Source organism: Apium graveolens, unplaced genomic scaffold (assembly GCF_009905375.1).
Source record: "Apium graveolens cultivar Ventura unplaced genomic scaffold, ASM990537v1 ctg5843, whole genome shotgun sequence".
Taxonomy (NCBI): Eukaryota; Viridiplantae; Streptophyta; class Magnoliopsida; order Apiales; family Apiaceae; genus Apium; species Apium graveolens.
In genome coordinates this window covers 29,379-49,924 of record NW_027419123.1, presented here as the reverse complement: position 1 = coordinate 49,924, position 20,546 = coordinate 29,379, and the positions used below count along the sequence as shown (strand labels likewise).

The 20,546-nt window shown below is 37.7% G+C and overlaps 1 protein-coding gene across 1 annotated transcript; it reads right to left on the bottom strand.

The window, feature by feature from the left end:
* Positions 1 to 11,703: 11,703 nt before the first annotated feature.
* Positions 11,704 to 12,710, bottom strand: LOC141702890 (uncharacterized). The gene is made up of 3 exons (XM_074506491.1): positions 12,484 to 12,710; positions 11,894 to 12,022; positions 11,704 to 11,785 (listed from the first exon to the last, which is right to left on the bottom strand). The coding sequence occupies exons 1-3, from the start codon at positions 12,708 to 12,710 to the stop codon at positions 11,704 to 11,706; spliced, it is 438 nt and encodes a 145-aa protein (XP_074362592.1).
* Positions 12,711 to 20,546: the final 7,836 nt, after the last annotated feature.

The following is a 20,546-nucleotide window of genomic DNA, read 5'->3' as shown; positions in this document are numbered from 1 at the left end:
ATTATTTTCTAAAATTTTCCAAAATAATTCTCATATTTTTTTAAATAATTTCGACCAGGAACTTATTTTTGACTAGAAAATCCATTTTCGACCAGGATCCTGGTCGAATTATGCTCCCATGTGCTCTGCTCGTGGGTTTTTCGGTCAGGATTTTTTTGACCAGGATCCTGACCGAAATTCAGACAGGATTTTCCTGGGGCCCAATTTCTTGACCGAATTAAGCCCCCATTTCCTCTGATCGTGGGTTTTTCGGTCAGGATGAAATTCGATCAGAATCCTGACCGATTTTAGGTCAGGATTCTCCCCTTGACTCAACTTTTGACCGAATTAAGGTCCCATAATTCCCAGTCGTGGGTTTTTTGACCAAGATGTTTTTCAATCAGAATCCTGACTAAATTTAGGTCAGGATTTACCCCTTGACTGAATTTTGACCGAACTAAGGTCCCATAATTCCTGGTCGTGGTTTTTTCGACCAGGTTGTTTTTCGATTAGAATCCTGACCGAATTTAGGTCAGGATTTACCCGTTGACTTAATTTTGACCGAATTAAGGTCCCATAAATCCTGGTCTTAGGTTTTTCGACCAGCATGTTTTTCGATCAGAATCCTGACCGTATTTCGGTCAGGATTTATTTGACTAGAATTTTGGGCTCCCTTGTAAGCCTTGTGCAACCCAAATTTGCTTGGCTAAGCTAGTTCCTTTAATTGGGCCTGCTAAATCTGGCAAAGTTGGCATTCCCTCTATATTTGAACCCTTAGATTATGGGCCCTAATGTTGGGCTTTTGACTGGGCCCTTTATCTTGGCCTTTTTCTCGGCTCTTCCAGAATATTCTGGAGTTTTCCAAATTTCAAATTTTATTATATTTTATTTCCTCAGAAAATCCTAGAAACTTCTAGAATTGGGCCCATACTTTTTGGGCTGGGCTTTTGACCATGTATAACCGGTTAAACTCCTCCTTTTACCGGCCCAATCACCGGCTAGGGACACATTATATGTGGGGGGAGGAAGTGTTATCATTTCTCACTTCTCATCCCACATTTCTCATTTCTCACCTCTCCTCCAAATTTTCTCCGGTGATCAGCCAATTTTTCCGGCCAGGTTTGTGATCGAAGATCGGTTAAGTCTTCATCTTATTTCTTCAAATCCCAGTTTCGAGCTTCCATCCCAATCTCCATTAATGGCGGGCAAGAGCATAGAGAGGGTTGCAAAAATTGCCCCGGCTTCTAAAAGAGGTAATGAAATCCACGTCCGTTCATCTTATATGTCTTTGTTAGATATGATCAATGTTGGATTTATAACGCAGCGGGGGCATGGCAAAACACTTTTACACATATAAAATCCAAATAAAAGCATATAAATCGTGAATAAAAATTCGAGGGATCGAATCTAACCTTTTAATATAATTCGGAGACAACGATCAGAGATCCTTAGCAGTTGCTCCTCAAGTGTGAAGCACTCCACCGGTATCCACCAAGAAAACGATGTTAAAGAGGAGGAAGAAGGTGGAGAGAATTGAGTTTTCCAAACTTTTTGAGTTTTTGGGTTTCAGGGTTAGAATAAAATAGGGTCTATAATAGTGTATTTATAGGCAAAATTTCCAGCTGAAATTTTCCCATAAATAATATTATTATTATCTCATTTATTATTCTCATTAATAATTAAAACACCTTTTAATTATTAATCCTTTTTCTAAACACTTTAGAAATAATTCTCTCTCTTGATTTAATTTCCAAAAATTAAATCCTTAATTAATAATATTAAGAACTTTTCTTAATTAATTTATAATCAATTAAATCTCATTTAATCAATTATTAAATTTGCCAATTAATTATTTATTTCATAAATAAATAATTATTAGCCATTATTAATTAAATTCCTCCACCATTAAATCATTCTCTTTTTATGGTGTGACCCTGTAGGTTCAATATTAAGCCGGTAGTAGAAATAAATAATAATAAAACTATTTTATCATTATTTATATAAATTCTCTAATTTATTAAATATGATTAATTAATTAATCACATTTATTCTACATCGTGAGGGATACTTCTCAGCATATCGCGACTATCCGGATAATATGAATTCACTACTTAGAATACCAAGAACCTATTCAGTGAATAGTTACCGTACAATAAACTCCTTCTACCCTACAATGTTCCGATTAAATACAAGGCATGGATCTCGTGTCAAGCCTATCTAATTCAATCACTTGCTTACCATTTACTATGCGTAGTTCTATGCAAATTAGAAACTCCTTTCTAATTTCATTCACTCTGGCCAGAGATTCCTGAACTAGCATAAGTGGATCAGCCTTGAACATTCGCTTCCTTCACTGGAAGGGGTAGATCCTTTATTGATCATACATTATCTTCGTGTACAAATTCCTATACCCAGAAGAGCCCTAATAATTGTCCCTGGAGACTAAGAACTAAACCAAAGCATAGTTCAGTGTACACAAGATGATTATGATGACCTCAAGTCTAAGGATACTTGTACAACTATCACTAAGCGAACAACTGCTGACACGTGAGTGAACTCCATCAGTTGTTCAGCTGGGCGAGTCATGTTCAGTGAACTTATTCCATAATAAGCACCTACATACTAGCTATAGTGTCACCACACAAATGTCTATGAGAACAGACATCCTTCATAATGAAGCAAGCATAGTATGTACCGATCTTTGTGGATTATTAATTACCAGTTAGTAATCCTATGACCAGGAACTATTTAAGTTTAGAGTTATCATCTTTTTAGGTCTCACTATTATGATCTCATCATAATCCATAAAAAGCTTTACTCTAAACTATGGTATATCTTATTTAAACACTTAAATAGATAAAGCCCGTAATAAAAACAAAACAAGTCTTTATTAATATCAATGAAATCAAAACAGATTACATAAAAGTTATTCCTAAATCCTAATACATGATTGGACTTAGGACATATTCCTTTCAATCTCCCACTTGTACTAAAGCCAATCACTCTGGTATCTAATACCCATCTTGTCTTCATGACGATCAAAGTGACTTTCATAAAGTAGCTTTGTGAGTGGGTCTGCTATGTTGTTATGTGTGTCAACTCTATTTCAATACAATACAAGAAATGTTACCGCGCTCCCACTAACCCTTTTGCAGACGCATAGTTCATCTTCGTTTTTGATAAAATCAAACTCTTTGATTGTCTCATCAAAACGAACGTTCCATCTTTCGAGAAGCCTGCTTAAAACCACATATGGTTTGCAGCAACTTACACACTAGGTTTTCATTTCTCTTGGAAAGAAAACCATCTGGCTAATTGCCAGATCTCATAGTCGTAGTAAGCAGCATTCACAAGCAAAATCTGAACTGATTTTAACAGGGCTACAGGTAAAAGGTTTCATCAAAGTCAATCCATTGCCTTTGTTTGAATTCTTTTGCAACAAGCCTGGCCTTAAAGGTCTCCACCTGACCATCTGCTCTAATCATTCTTTTGTATCCCGTATACATAGATTTCTTTCCGGATTTCATGGCACTATGCCATTTCTCTGAGTCAACACTACTCATAGCCTCATTATAGGTCACAGGGTCGTCATCATCAATGATCGACAACTCATTGTCATTCTCAATGACAAGGCCATATTACCTCTCAGGTTGGCGAGACACTCTCCCTGACCTATGAATGGGCTGTTCCACAAAAGGTTGTTCAGTCAGAACAGGTGTTTCCACTTGATCCGTAGTAGTTTGTGCTTCTTGAACTTCATCAAGTCCAATTTTGCTCCCACTGTTTCCTTCAAGGATAAACTCCTTTTCCAAGAAGGTAGCATGTCTGGAGACAAACACCCGATGATAGGTGCAAAAGTAATACCCTAAAGTCTCTTTAGGATATCCCACAAAACTACATTTTACGGATCGATATTCCAGCTTATCTGGGTCAACTTACTTGACATAAGCTGGACATCCCCAAATCTTAACGTGTTTAAGACTCGGTTTCCTTTCTTTCCATATCTCATACGGAGTTTGAGGAACAGATTTGGAAAGCACCTTATTGAGTAAATATGCTGAGGTTTCCAATGCATAACCCCATAGGAATACTGGAAGATTTGCATAGCTCATCATGGACCGAACTATGTCTAACAAAGTTCGATTTCTCCTTTCAGATACCAATCTGGAGGAGTCCACTGGGAGACTATACCATTTACTTTGAGATAATCTAGAAACACTCCATTAAAATATTCACCACCTCGATCTGATCGAAGAGTTATAATACTATGTTTGGTTGTTTCTCCACTTCATACTTATATTCTTTGAACTTTTCAAAGACCTCAGACTTGTGTTTCATCAAACACATATCCGAATCCAGATCTATCATCTATGAAAGTAATGAAGTATGAAAATCCACCCATGGCTTGCGTAGACATTGGTCCACATACATCTGTGTGTACCATTCCTAGCAAATCTGCAGCCCTCTCTCCATGTCCACTAAATGGAGACTGTAATGCCACTATAAAGTGAGATTTTCATCATCCCTTTTCTTTTATTAGTTTGTTCAATCTGAAATAAATTATGTCACATACATACAGACAATTATTTAAAGCACCACGTCCATAAAGAATATTATCTCTAAGAATAGAACATTCTTTATTCTCAATAATAAATGAAAATCCAGCCAAGTCTAACATGGGAATAATATTCCTCACAATCGAGGGAACAAAATAACAATTATTTCAAACAATAGTCTTGCCCGTAGGCATATGTAAATGAAATGATTCTACATCTTCAGCAGCAACTCTTGCTCTATTTCCCATCAGTAGAATCACCTCCTCTTCCTCAAGAGTCCTACTTCTCCTTGGTCCCTGCAACAAATTGCAGATATGAGAACCACAAGCGGTATCGAATACCCAAGTAGAAATGACATATTCACTTCTATCATGAACATACCTGAATCAGAAGCGGTAGTCTCACTACCCTTCTTCTTCAATTCTGCAAGGTAAACCTTGCAGTTCCTCTTCCAGTGCCCCACCTTGTTACAGTGAAAGCAAACAATTTTGCTCTTGGGGTCTTCAGCTTTTGGTGGAACCGGCATTTTCTCACCCACTTTCTTCTTCTTGGAAGAGTTCCTCTTCCTTTTCTTAGGATTGGAACCTTCACCAATTAGAAGAACATAACTCTTCTTAGGGGAAAAATTCGATTCCGCAGTCTTCAACATGTTGTGGAGTTCAGGCAGGCTGACATCCCACTTATTCATGTGAAAGTTCACAACAAACTGCGAGAACGAACTCGGAAGCGATTGCAAGACCAAGTCTTGGCTCAGCTCCCCATCCATGGCAAAACCAAGTTGTCCAAGACGTTCAATCAAATTGATCATCTTAAGTACATGGTCATTCACAGATGATCCCTCAGACATCCTACAACCGAACAACTCCTTCGATATCTCATATCGAGCTGTCCTCCCTGCCACATCATACAACTCTTGTAGAAGCATGAGGATAGTGTGAGTATCCATATGCTCATGTTGCTTCTGTAGCTCAATGTTCATGGAAGCTAGCATGATGCATTGAGCAACATTTGCATCATCTATCCACTTACGATACACAACATGTTCATCATTATGTGCATCACTAGCAGGTTCAGTAGGCTTAGGTGAGTCAATCACGTATTCCAGCTTCTTAATCCTGAGAACAATTCTCAAGTTTCGAAGCCAGTCAGCATAATTAGGACCAGTCAATTTGTGAGCATCTAGTATGCTCCTGAGTGATAGTGCAGAAGACATAATGTATATTGTAAATCTGTAAATGATAAACACATAACAACACTTAGCAAATATTCGATTTCATTTTAAAACACTATATGAATCGGGTCTTTATTCATAAGTGGCTCCCACTAGTTTTCCTAATTTATTCAACCCCCTACGTGAAAAATTAAGCATTCATAATGCTAGTGGGAATAGGGATCCTACATTCCATTACACGACCCCGGCTGTAGCACGAACCGCCATGTAATGTTCAATAGGCAGACAACTCTTGTCAATTACATCTCATGTTATTCCCTAATCAAACTTTAGCCTCTTGAATAATTGAGTCTCGGCTGTAGCACGACAAACTCAATATTCTAAGTCAAGTCTAACCCAACATTCCGTACAGTAGAATCAGTCCCCAAAGGCCCACGGCTGTAGCACGTACCGACCTTTAGATTCTTATTCAAAGTACACATCTCTATGTAATAGACAAGTATTTCTTATTTCAAAATCAAAGCCCTCGGCTGTAGCATGAACCAACAATGATTCAAAAATAAGAACTACTTTTCTATCATGTTGGAAGGCTATGACCGACACAAGCCCGTTGTATCATTGGCCAATTACTACTTGATATTATTTAATTTTAGAGGGATTATATTACATTACAATCATAATCATATTATAAAGAAATTCTTCCTTTTAAATTAAATATTTCAAATCAATAATCAATAATCAATAATCAGATGATTCCCAGATCGGGTGGAGCATTGTCAAGAGGCGTCACTTAATAACTCTTTCTTACAGATAGAAATCTGTTGTTGACAGAATCATCCTTTCTCTCATATCGAAAATTCATATTCAATTACGTGTTTCACAAACACAAGAATCTCATGATTGTATTCATAATATTATTCTTAAGGTTATGAAACAATTTCACTATACTAGGTTGTCTAACAAACGCCTTATGTTCATTTAAGTTCACCTAAATCTATCATTGCATGATAAACTAAGCATATATCACATATATCAACATGAATAAACATCAAGGTAGGCATGTTACATCATCTAGCACATAGAACTAAGCATTATACATCTCTATGTATCACATGAAGCATTTAAAAGCAATTAAAACAGTCAAAACAACTTTAAAACACTTCATGGAAATATAAACAGTTCAAAACTTTTATATAAACTAAAATTGATCACTCCATTAGATCTGTCTCGAAAAAACGAATCCAACGGTATATTGCACGCCTAAAACGGAGTTACGAAACTCCCAGAAAATCAATTTTAAAATTAACAGAAGGGCTATAACGCATTACAGGAACGCGTTACAAGCCCTGTAACGCATTCCGGTGATGCGTTACACCCCTTTTAAGCCATTAAAGGGTGTAACGCATTCCGTGAATGCGCCACAGGTGTGTAAATTTTTTTTTTATTTCACAGCCGCCTGACAGATTCTTTTCTCGGTTAGCGTGCCTGACTGTTCTGTCTTCTACTGTGCATCACACATAACAACACAGCTTGTAAGAATATATACTTACAGCCACATATTATATACAACAGAATATTATATATATATATATATATCTATATTTTATTACGAATTTAATTGTAAGAACTTCAAAAATTCATAATAAAAAATCTATACATCATAAAATTATGAAAAAAATACCCAGACGATCTACAACACTTGTAGAACCCATATCAACATTCAAAATTATTCTGAGAAACGATTTCTCATCAGACAAAATTAATTCATGATATAACTTGTAAAAATCATAATTAATTCATACAAGCACATAAAATTCTGAAATTTTTACCACAGATCTATATGCATACAACCTATGCTCTGATGCCATTTTTGGATTTATAACGCAGCGGGGGCATGGCAAAACACTTTTACACATATAAAATCCAAATAAAAACATATAAATCGTGAATAAAAATTCGAGGGATCGAATCTAACCTTTTAATATAATTCGGAGACAACGATCAGAGATCCTTAGCAGTTGCTCCTCAAGTGTGAAGCACCCCACCGGTATCCACCAAGAAAACGATGTTAAAGAGGAGGAAGAAGGTGGAGAGAATTGGGTTTTCCAAACTTTTGAGTTTTTGGGTTTCAAGGTTAGAATAAAATAGGGTCAATAATAGTGTATTTATAGGCAAAATTTTCAGCTGAAATTTTCCCATAAATAATATTATTATTATCCCATTTATTATTCTCATTAATAATTAAAACACCTTTTAATTATTAATCCTTTTTCTAAACACTTTAGAAATAATTCTCTCTCTTGATTTAATTTCCAAAAATTAAATCCTTAATTAATAATATTAAGAACTTTTCTTAATTAATTTATAATCAATTAAATCTCATTTAATCAATTATTAAATTTGCCAATTAATTATTTATTTCATAAATAAATAATTATTAGCCATTATTAATTAATTCCTCCACCATTAAATCATTCTCTTTTTATGGTGTGACCCTGTAGGTTCAATATTAAGCCGGTAGTAGAAATAAATAATAATAAAACTATTTTATCATTATTTATATAAATTCTCTAATTTATTAAATATGATTAATTAATTAATCACATTTATTCTACATCGTGAGGGATACTTCTCAGCATATCGCGACTATCCGGATAATATGAATTCACTACTTAGAATACCAAGAACCTATTCAGTGAATAGTTACCGTACAATAAACTCCTTCTACCCTACAATGTTCCGATTAAATACAAGGCATGGATCTCGTGTCAAGCCTATCTAATTCAATCACTTGCTTACCATTTACTATGCGTAGTTCTATGCAAATTAGAAACTCCTTTCTAATTTCATTCACTCTGGCCAGAGATTCCTGAACTAGCATAAGTGGATCAGCCTTGAACATTCGCTTCCTTCACTGGAAGGGGTAGATCCTTTATTGATCATACACTATCTTCGTGTACAAATTCCTATACCCAGAAGAGCCCTAATAATTGTCCCTGGAGACTAAGAACTAAACCAAAGCATAGTTCAGTGTACACAAGATGACTATGATGACCTCAAGTCTAAGGATACTTGTACAACTATCACTAAGCGAACAACTGCTGACACGTGAGTGAACTCCATCAGTTGTTCAGCTGGGCGAGTCATGTTCAGTGAACTTATTCCATAATAAGCTCCTACATACTAGCTATAGTGTCACCACACAAATGTCTATGAGAACAGACATCCTTCATAATGAAGCAAGCATAGTATGTACCGATCTTTGCGGATTATTAATTACCAGTTAGTAATTCTATGACCAGGAACTATTTAAGTTTAGAGTTATCATCTTTTTAGGTCTCACTATTATGATCTCATCATAATCCATAAAAAGCTTTACTCTAAACTATGGTATATCTTATTTAAACACTTAAATAGATAAAGTATGTAATAAAAACAAAACAAGTCTTTATTAATATCAATGAAATCAAAACAGATTACATAAAAGTTATTCCTAAATCCTAATACATGATTGGACTTAGGACATATTCCTTTCAATCAACTCTAGGGGAAACGAATACCCATCAGATGCTCACCTAGATTCTTTTAATTACTGCAACAAGTGGTATAATGTAGCTGATATTAATAAACTTAGTATGACCTATAATGTTCGTCCTCCACTTAAGATAATTCATGTTATTGGTGGTGACTGCATATGCAACTGGAAAAATGAAACACTTTTTATTTATGCAGATTCCATTACTGCGGGGATTAGGTTTCCCTTTCACGAGTTTATTCCTAGGTTGTTAGATGACTTACAAATTAACCCTTGTCAACTTCCACCCAACGCTTGGAGGATTGTCCTTTGTTTCATGGTTTTTTTATCTTAGGCACGGTTTTCCCCTTTCTGTAGCTATTTTTAGGAAAATCTTTCAGTGATATAACAGTGCCCATACCTCTTGTGGTTGGGTTTACATCAGGAAGATGCCAAATGTCCTCAAATTTTCAACAGTGCCTCCATCCCTGATAAAAACTAGCATTGCAGGGACACTTTTGTTGGGTTGCGATGGGAGAATCGTGATTGAGGCACACTTTTTAGGTCCTCCTTTGGTAAAGTTAGTGATGGTAGCCCCAAAACCTTTCGCCTATCTGATGAGGAAAATCATATATATATAGAGATTATTAAAGATGAGGGCAAGACCGCGAGTTGGACTTTGTTGTAAGAGTTCTCCCTGATCCATGTGGGACTTTCCTCAGTCACATTACAGGGTATTTCTCATCCTTTTTTACTTTCATTTTTCTTTTTTATATGTTATTAACATAACTCATTCTTTGTTTCTGTTTTCTTTTCAGCGGCGCAGGAAATAAACAACACCACTATGCAGGTCGTTGAGGAAACGGCCAGGATGAAGAAAGCCCGGCTTGCGGGGCTAGATCCCTGTGGGAAGGCTACTGAGCCCAGATTCCCGAGGAAGCACAAAGAACCTGCAGTGGAGGCCTCCTCAGCTGGAACTGAGGCTACATCTATTCCTGCTCCTTCTACGGGCTCATTCCAGCCTCTCTGGGGATTTCGTCGAGGGGATACCGTGGTTGGCTCCACGAAGCATGCTTGTGATTGGTCTTATCATTCTATTACCCCTAAGGACTTCACAGATGTTGTGGCCGGCCAGTATCTAGAGCGTGTGAAGCTCATGGGAGCCCAGTCCATCACTCCGGTATGCCTTTTCCCTTTTTATTTTATCCTTTTTTGAAGCATTATTCTTGCTTTTTCTTATATTAGTTTTTGTTTCAGAACAACACTCATTTCCAGGCGGCTATTCGATATGCCGAATCTTGGAAGAAGGCTTCGGAGAAATCCGACAGGGCTCTAAAGAAGCAGAAGGCCAAGCACTCTGCTTTGGAGATGAGAATGAAATGCAAGGAGGAGGAACTCTCTAAATCCAACGCGGAGTTGGTGAAGCTCAAGGCTGGACCGGATAGAACCATAGACGCTTACTTGGACACAGATGAGTTTGCGCAGACTATACGGGTTAGGGACTACACGGTGTTCCCCGGGTTTTTTAGGACTGGTTGGGACACGACCCTTGGGACCGTGAACGATGCATGTCCGGATATTAACCCGGCTGACTACCCTTGTTCGGATGATGAGGCTTTAATACAAAGGTTTCGTACCTACGTAGTCATCTCTGAGGACATCCCTCATACCCATCTTCTGCCTTCTCCGGAGTCATCTTCTAGACCTGTTACGGAGGATCCCAGCTCTTCTTCGAGCGAGACTGCCACCGCGGAGACATCGAGTGAGAGCGGGGGAGACGATGATATGGACGCAGAGGATGTTTCTGCTCCTTAGAGATTTATTAGCCCTGCGTGGCTTGTTTATTTATGTTTATTTAGGCTCAAGACTTGTAGTTTTTTTTTATCGAACTTTATTATCTTTATATCTATCTGTATTTGGTTTGCTTATCAAAACTCTATGTTTCGCAGAAACTTAATGTCATATATCGAAAACTTCATAAATCCTTGAGATCAATTCCTTACATAGATTTTTGTAAACTAAACTCGAAATAAAAATCCTATTGAACTGAAATATAAAATCCTAAGCAAGCAAAGCTTCATGATGCTTTTGGACCTTGTTGCTACTATATTAAGTAAGCACTTCCTTTCCAACGAACTATATAGGACAAGTTTTCAGGTTCTGAGCATGCCAAGTCCTTGGTACTTCATCACCATCCATAGTTTCCAACTTGTAGGATCCTCTTCCTTGTACGGCCTTTCCCAATTTGGGGCGAGTTTTCCTCTCTGTCCTACTCCAGAAGCTTCCACCTTCCTTAAGACCAAATCGCCTTGCTTGAAAAACCTTTCTTTCACCCTTAGGTTGTAATAAAAGGAAGCTTTTTTCTAATAGTCCACAATCTTTGCATGTGCTTCATCCCGCACTTCATCTATTAAATACAGGGCTAACCTTTGCCCCTCCTCATTTTCTTCAATATTGTATTCTTGGATTCTCGAAGATGTTTGTCATATCTCCACTGGAACGACCACTTCTGCCCCATATGCTAACATAAATAATGTTGCTCCTGTCGTGACTTTATAAGTGGTCCTGTAAGCCCAGAGTATTAGAAGTATCTCATCTACCCTGTTATTCCTGGACTTTTCAATCCTCTTCTTTAATCCATCCAGAATAATCCGATTTGTCACTTCTACTTACCCATTGGCCTGAGGATGGGCTACGGAAGTGAACCGTAGCTCAATCTCATTCTCCTCACAGTACTTCCTAAATTCCTCATTATTGAATTGTGTTCCATTATCAGTTACCAAGATGCAAGGAATTTCATATCTGCACATGATGTTTTCCCACATGAATTGTGCAACTTTCTTGGTTGTAATCTTGGATAAAGGCTTGGCTTCGATCCACTTAGTGAAGTAGTCAATAGCCACAATCAAGAACTTTCTTTATGTCGTGGCCATGGGAAAGGCCCGAGAATACCCATTCCCAATATAACAAAGGGAACGGGGGAGTTGATGGAAGTCAATATATCGGGGGGTTGTCGAACAACTGGTGCATGCTTCTGACAACGATCAAACTTCTTCACATAGTCTTTGGCATCAACCATTATTTCCGGCCAATAGAAGCCTAAACGAGTTATCTTGTGCACAAGAGCTCTTCCCCCTAAGTGTTGTCCTCAAATACTTTCATGTACTTCTTCAAGGGCCAAACGCGCCTCGTCGGGCCTAAGGCACCTTAGATAGTGAACTACATAAGATCTTTTGTATATAATTCCATCGATTAAGGAGTACCTCAGCGCTCGCATAGCCAACTTTCGTGATCCCGTCACATCATTCGGGAGCCAACCAGTTTGGATATAGGCCTTAATGGGAACTATCCATGATTCCTCAAGCCACTTAGTGAAGTAGTCAATAGCTATAATCAAGAACTTTCTTTGTGATGTGGCTATGGGGAAAGGCCCGAGAATATCTATTCCCCATGTAGCGAAGGGAATGGGGGAGTTGATGGAAGTCAGCATCTCGGGGGGTTGTCGGACAACTGGTGCATGCTTCTGACAACGATCACACTTCTTCACATAGTCTTTGGCATCAACCATCATTTCTGGCTGATAGAAGCCTAATCGATTTATCTTATGCGTAAAGGCTCTGCCCCCCGAGTGTTATCTATAAAGACCTTCATGTACTTTTTTAAGGGCCAAATGCGCCTCATCGGGCCAAAGGCACCTTAGGTAGGGAACCACATAAGATCTTTTGTATAGAATTCCATCGATTAAGGAGTACCTCAGCGCTCGCACATCCAACTTTCGTGCTTCCGTCACATCATTTGGGAGCCAACCAATTTAGATGTGGGCCTTAATGGTATCTATCCATGATTCCCCAAGCCCTATAGGGGCAAAAAGCTTAATATCAATGCTGCGTGTTTTCAAATCGCGAAAGTACACGCTCCTAGAACTTTCTTCTACTTCCAATAAGAAGAACTTGGACAATGCATCGGCCTTAGCATTTTCTTCTCTCGGGATGTGTTCAACATGGCATTCGTCAAATTGAGTCATCACAACACTCACCAGGCATACATACTTCGTGATGGTTTCGTCTCTTGCTTCGTCTCTTGCTTCGAACTCTCCCTTGACCTGGGATATCACTAGTTTCGAATCTCCACAAACTTTCAATTTTTGACCTTCAATGTTCCAGCTAGGCCAAGACCAGCTAGCAAAGCTTCATACTCAGCTTCATTATTTGTGGTTGGAAAATCTAACTTCATAGCATATTCAATTAAGAAACCATGGGGGATTTTTAAAACTAGCCCTGCTCCACTTGAATTTGTTTTTGATGCTATGTCAAAATAGAGAACCCACAATTCCTTGTCCTTGGTCCGTTTTCCTTCATTCTCCTATTTGCCCTCCATGCCTCGAGGCATAGTATCTTCCTGCCCCCCGACTTCTTGGTTAGAGATGGTACATTCAACCAAGAAGTCAGCTAAGGCCTGGGATTTTATCACCCTTCGTGGCTTATACTTAATGTCAAATTCCCCCAGCTCTATAGCCCATTTAATTAGCCTTCCACTAGCTTTAGGGCTGTAAATAATATTTCTCAAAGGCTGATTTGTTAGTACTTCGATCTTATGAGCTTGGAAGTAAGGACACAACTTTCTTGAGGCCATCACCAAGGCTAAAGCAAAATTTTCAACATTCAAATAATTCAACTCAGCCTCATGTAGAATCTTACTGACATAATATATAGGTTTCTGGACTTTAAGTTCCTCCTTAACCAACACTGCGCTCAAGGAATTTTCTGAAATAGCCAAATATAAATACAAAGTTTCATCAAGGATTGGTTTGGCCAACAACGATGCTTGAACCATGTATTTTCTTCAACTCCTCAAATACCTCTTGGTTTTCATCAGTCCATGCAAAATCTTTCACTTTCTTCAAAGCCTTGAAGAAGGATAAACACTTGTCCCCAGACTTGGAGATGAATTGACCCAAAGTTGCAACCCTTCTAGTGAGTTTCTGAACATCCTTTACGAAACGTGGTGGCTTCATGTCCAAGATGGCCTTTATCTTGTTGGGATTGGCCTCAATTCCCCTCTTAGAGACCATTAATCCCAAAATTTTCCTAATCCTACTCCGAAAGCACACTAGGCAGAATTCAACATCATTTTGTGATATCTTAAAACTGAAAAGCTTCCCTCAAGTGGGTTATATGATCTGCCTTTTTCGAGACTCTTAACTAACATGTCATCCACATAAACCTCCATAGTTTTCCCAATAAGGTCCTTAAAAATTTTGTTCGCCAATCTTTGGTACGTAGCTCCTGCACTCTTGAGACTAAATGCCATAATAAGGTTACAAAAAACACCAAAGTCAATAATAAATGATACATTGGGGATGTCATCCTTATGCATCTTGATATGATTATATCCGCTAAATTCAATGAAAGTTACTTTCTCGGGGTCCTCAGGAGCCAAATGAATTGGGATCAAGTCTTCCGCTGGTTTTCCTCGTTTCTCATCATTCTCACGGATATCCAGGTCTTCAATAGGCAAGACTTGCCCCCTACTCCTTCTGCCCTTAGCAAGGCTACATAACATCTTATGGCCATCTTTTGGTCTCCCCTTTCTTCTCCAATTCCATCTCTGGTCGGAAACTTGATCACAGAATGGTAGGATGAGGGGACTTCCTTGAAGGCATGTAATCATGTCCTTCACATGATCACATTATAAGTTAATCCAGCCTTCACCACCATAAAGTTTAGCATCTGTGTGGCCTGTCTTGCCTCGTGCCCCATTGTTAGAGGTAGTTTGATTATCCCTTAAACCGGACATTCGACTCCAGTGAAACCATATATCAACATGTTAGTCGGAGTTAATTGTGAATCACTGTATCTCATCCTTATGAAGGTATCATAGAGTAAGATGTCCACTGAAGCTCCGTTGTCTACAAGGACTCTCTTCATCGGGCTGGTTCCTATGATAGGTGTTATGACTAGGGGATCGTCATGGGGAACCTGACCCCTTCCAAGTCAAAATCATCGAATGTCATCGCTATTCATGTCCTGGCTCTTTTCGAAGCTTCTCCAACGATGTGCATGACTTCCCTAGCATAAGCTTTCCTTGAGTTTTTAGACGATCCAGCTGCAGTCGGTCCTCTAAATATTGTATTATTCACCGGTCCTCGGGGTTGAGGGTTTTACCCATGATCATCTTGATCTCTTCTTGGTCATCAAAATTCCTTCTTCCATTATTGCTTCTTTCTCCTCTTTCCACTTCTCCAGTATACTTACTCAATCTCCTTTTTCGGATAAGGAATTTAATTTCATCATTCAGTGTCAGCACTCATTGGTGTCATGATCAGCATCTTTGTAGAATCTACAATATTTGCTTTTATCTAGCTTTGCAGGATCAGCCTTCAGGGGTTTAGTCCAACGAACATCCCTATCTTTCTCGATTTTCATCAAGATCTGGCTCCTAGGAGCATTTAACCTAGCATACTCGGAAAACTTTTGTCCGGGCCCTCCCTTCTTCGGGGTTGAGTCAACGTCTTTCTCAAATTTAGGATACTTGTCCTTGGCATTGTATTCTTGATCTATTTTCCTCTTTTTGCCACCAACGGGTTCATTATTTATCACTATCTTTCTCATGCTCTCATCCACCTGGATATATTTTCATACTCTACTCTAGAGCTGTAGCATATTTTCTAGTGGCCGCTTGGCCAAAGACATCTTGAAGAACTCATCCATGGTTCCTTGTTGTAACGCTATCATAGCTACCTTGTCATCAAGATTTGGGACTTTCAAGGCCTCCTTTGTGAATCGATTCAAGTAGTCACTAAGAGACTCCCTTACCCCTTGCACTCTACTCATGAGAGAAGAAGAGCTTTTTTCATGCACCTTCCCGCTGATGAATTGCTTCATGAAAGCTTGACTTGAATCTCTGAAGGACCCAATTGAGTTTGGAGGCAAACGGCTGTACCACCTTTGAGTCATGCCTGATAAGATTCGAGGGAAAGCCCAACATTTGATTGCATCATTCACAGGCTGCAACAACAATGCATTAGAGAAGGTCCTGACGTGATTAGTGGGATCTCCCGTTCCATCATAGGACCTTACAGTCAGCATCTTGAACTTCCTTGTGATATGGGTGTTCATGATTTCAGCCGTGAAAGGTGGGGTTGGATCGTCTGGGTCTCCGATGGAGAGCAACTCAAACGGGTTTCCCCGAGTGGCATCCACTGATTTTCTTCTGGGAGCTTCCTTTAAATCAATGACCTAGGTAATTCCCCTAGTTCCTCTAGCTCGGTTGCCTCTTGTTGGCTGCCTAGCCTGACTCATCTCCGTGTCCCTCCTTAGCCTTAGGATTTCTGCCTCATCGACACGTATCCTTTCCTTGAAAGTCTGAGATGCCACTCCCTGAACTTCTTGAAATTCGGGTTGCATGGCCCCAACAGGCTCAACGCGCCTATCTTCGACGGGCTCCTTATCCCTTCTTCTCCTCCTATGATGGGCATCCTCATCAGTTGATTGTCCACTTTCCTCTATAGTATAGGGTCCTGATACATCTCTTTCATTGGTGACTGGTTGTAGACCTCTAAGATAATTAGGGTCATCCCAAGATTGGGATTGAGGCGGTAGGGGTGGCCTACTCCCTCCAGTGTAACAGCCCGCACTTCCGGACTATTAATTCTAAATCAAAACTAAAATCAAAATACAATTTATTTATCGAAAATTCAAAATCAATTAATACAATTTACTAATCCAAAATTCTATTACAATGGTGACTATTACAAACGCGCAGCTAACAGAAGTCCAAAGGTCAATATACTCCAATACTAAATCCTCGAACACCAATGCTATCCAAGTCCAACTCTTAGACGAAACCTGAAATTGAAAGTAATGAGCTATATAGTCCAGCAAGAAACCAATCGATCCAACTAGTTGGCCAAGTAACACGTACACATATAACAAAATACGATAATTTATGCGATACGATATCCGGAACAAACACTTTCGATACAAATTCTTATTCTTATTCTTATCCGATACACACAGTACACATAACACATAAACAACAATAATTTGAAATCCATAATTCATGCCAAGACCACTACAAACCGGTGATAACGGTCCTAAATTTTCAGAAAACTGTCACTATAATCCGGTGACTGCGGTCCTAAGTTCTTATTCGATATTTTCACAAACCATGGCACAAATCAAAGATTCAGAATTATCATCTAGACACCACAGAGATACAACAATACATATACTTGTAACACATAATACTTTCAAAAATATCATCACTTAGCCCGTGTTTTGATAATCAAATATACACGCATAATACATAATTTTGAAAACACTAGTAAGATCGATTGAAAATTTACCTCCAAACCTGATCAGGTATGACATTATCCTTTTTGACCCTCTAAACAACATTTTCTTAAAAAATACGAAACACGAAAGTTGTAGAGAACGAAAAGACCTTTCCGAAAAGTTCAGGATCACTAAATTCCGACTTACGATGAATTTTTTACGACTTTTACAATACTGCTGATTTATGCTGAAAAGAGCCCTACGAATTTTAATAATTAAAACGAGGAGGACAAATACGATCTATTTATAACGATACAAAACCCTATATCTTAACCTACAAGTTATCCATATTAGAATCTGATCCAAATTTTAGGCCCATTAGTCTAAACCAATTTTAAATCCTAGTCTTTATCTAATTTTATTCCTTTTTATTCTATTATTCTATTATTAATCTAATTCTAAAAATTACGGGATATTACATACTACCCTCCTTAAAAAGAATTTGGTCTCAAATTCACAACAAACCTATATGTCTACGCCATCTAATATTTTTATAGGTCAAACTTAACTATGGTCCACAAGATCGAATCTTAGGGAATGCACTAGTCCCATACCTAACATATTCCGAAGGACAGCCCGCTCTGATACCAACTGTAATGGCCCGCACTTCCGGACTATTAATTCTAAAATAAAACTAAAATCAAATACAATTTATTTATCGAAAATTCAAAATCTATTAATACAATTTACTAATCCAAAATTTTATTAAAATGGTGACTATTACAAACGCGCAGCTAACGGAAGTCCAAAGGTCAATATACTCCAATAATAAATCCTCGAACACCAATGCTATCCAAGTCCAACTCTTAGACAAAACCTGAAATTGAAAGTAATGAGCTATATACCCAGCAAGAAACCAATCGATCCAACTAGTTGGCCAAGTAACACGTACACATATAACAAAATACGATAATTTATGCGATACGATATCCAGAACAAACACTTTCGATACAAATTCTTATTCTTATTCTTATTAGATACACACAATACACATAACACATAAACAACAATAATTTGAAATCCATAATTCATGCCAAGACCACTACAAACCGGTGATAACGGTCCTAAATTTTCAGAAAACTGTCACTACAATCCGGTGACTGCGATCCTAAGTTCTTATTCGATATTTTCACAAACCATGGCACAAATCTAAGATTCAGAATTATCGTCTAGATACCACAGAGATACAATAATACGTATACTTGTAACACATAATACTTTCAAAAATATCATCACTTAGCCCATGTTTTGATAATCAAATATACACGCATAATACACAATTTTGAAAACACTAGTAAGATCGATCGAAAATTTACCTCCAACCCTGATCATATATGAAATTATCCTTTTTGACCCTCTAAACAACATTTTCTTGAAAAATACGAAACACGAAAGTTGTAGAGAACGAAAAGGCCTTTCCGAAAAGTTCAGGATCACTGAATTCCGACTTACGATGAATTTTCTACGAATTTTAAAATACTGCTGATTTATGCTGAAAAGAGCCCTACGAATTTTTATAATTAAAACGAGGAGGACGAATATGATCTATTTATAACGATACAGAACCCTATATCTTAACCTACAAGTTATCCATATTAGAATCTGATCCAGATTTTAGGCCCATTAGTCTAAACCAATTTTAAATCCTAGTCTTTATCTAATTTTATTCCTTTTTATTCTATTATTCTATTATTAACCTAATTTTAAAAATTACGGGATATTACATACCACCCTCCTTAAAAAGAACTTGGTCCCTAAATTCACAACAAACCTATATGTCTACGCCATCTAATATCTTATAGGTCAAACTTAACTGTGGTCCACAAGATCGAATCCTAGGGAATGTACTAGTCCGATACCTAACACATTCTGAAGGACAGCCCGCTCTGATACCAACTGTAACAGCCCGCACTTCCGGACTATTAATTCTAAATCAAAACTTAAATCAAAATACAATTTATTTATCAAAAATTTAAAATCTAGTAATACAATTTACTAATCCAAAATTCTATTACAATGGTGATTATTACAAACGCGCAGCTAACGGAAGTCCAAAGGTCAATATACTCCAATACTAAATCCTCGAACATCAATGCTATCCAAGTCCAACTCTTAGATGAAACCTGAAATTGAAAGTAATGAGCTATATATCCCAGCAAGAAACCAATTGATCCAACTAGTTGACCAAGTAACACGTACACATATATCAAAATACGATAATTTATGCCATATGATATCCAGAACAAACACTTTCAATACAAATTCTTATTCTTATTCTTATTCGATACACACAATACACATAACACATAAACAAGAATAATTTCAAATCCATAATGCCAAGACAACTACAAACCGGTGATAACGGTCCTAAATTTTCAGAAAACTGTCACTACAATCCGGTGACTGCGGTCCTAAGTTCTTATTCGATATTTTCACAAACCATGGCACAAATCAAAGATTCAGAATTATCATCTAGACACCACAGAGATACAACAATATGTATACTTGTAACACATAATACTTTCAAAAATATCATCACTTAGCCCTTGTTTTGATAATCAAATATACACGCATAATACACAATTTTGAAAACACTAGTAAGATCGATCGAAAATTTACCTCCAAACCTGATCAGATATGAAATTATCCTTTTTGACCCTCTAAACAACATTTTCTTGAAAAATATGAAACACGAAAGTTTTAGAGAACAAAAAGACCTTTCCGAAAAGTTCAGGATCACTGAATTCCGACCTACGATGAATTTTCTACGAATTTTACAATACTGCTGATTTATGTTGAAAAGAGCCCTACGAATTTTAATAATTAAAATGAGGAGGACGAATAGGATCTATTTATAACGATACAAAAACCTATATCTTAACCTACAAGTTATCCATATTAGAATCTGATCCAAATTTTAGGCCCATTAGTCTAAACCAATTTTAAATCCTAGTCTTTATCAAATTTTATTCCTTTTTATTCTATTATTC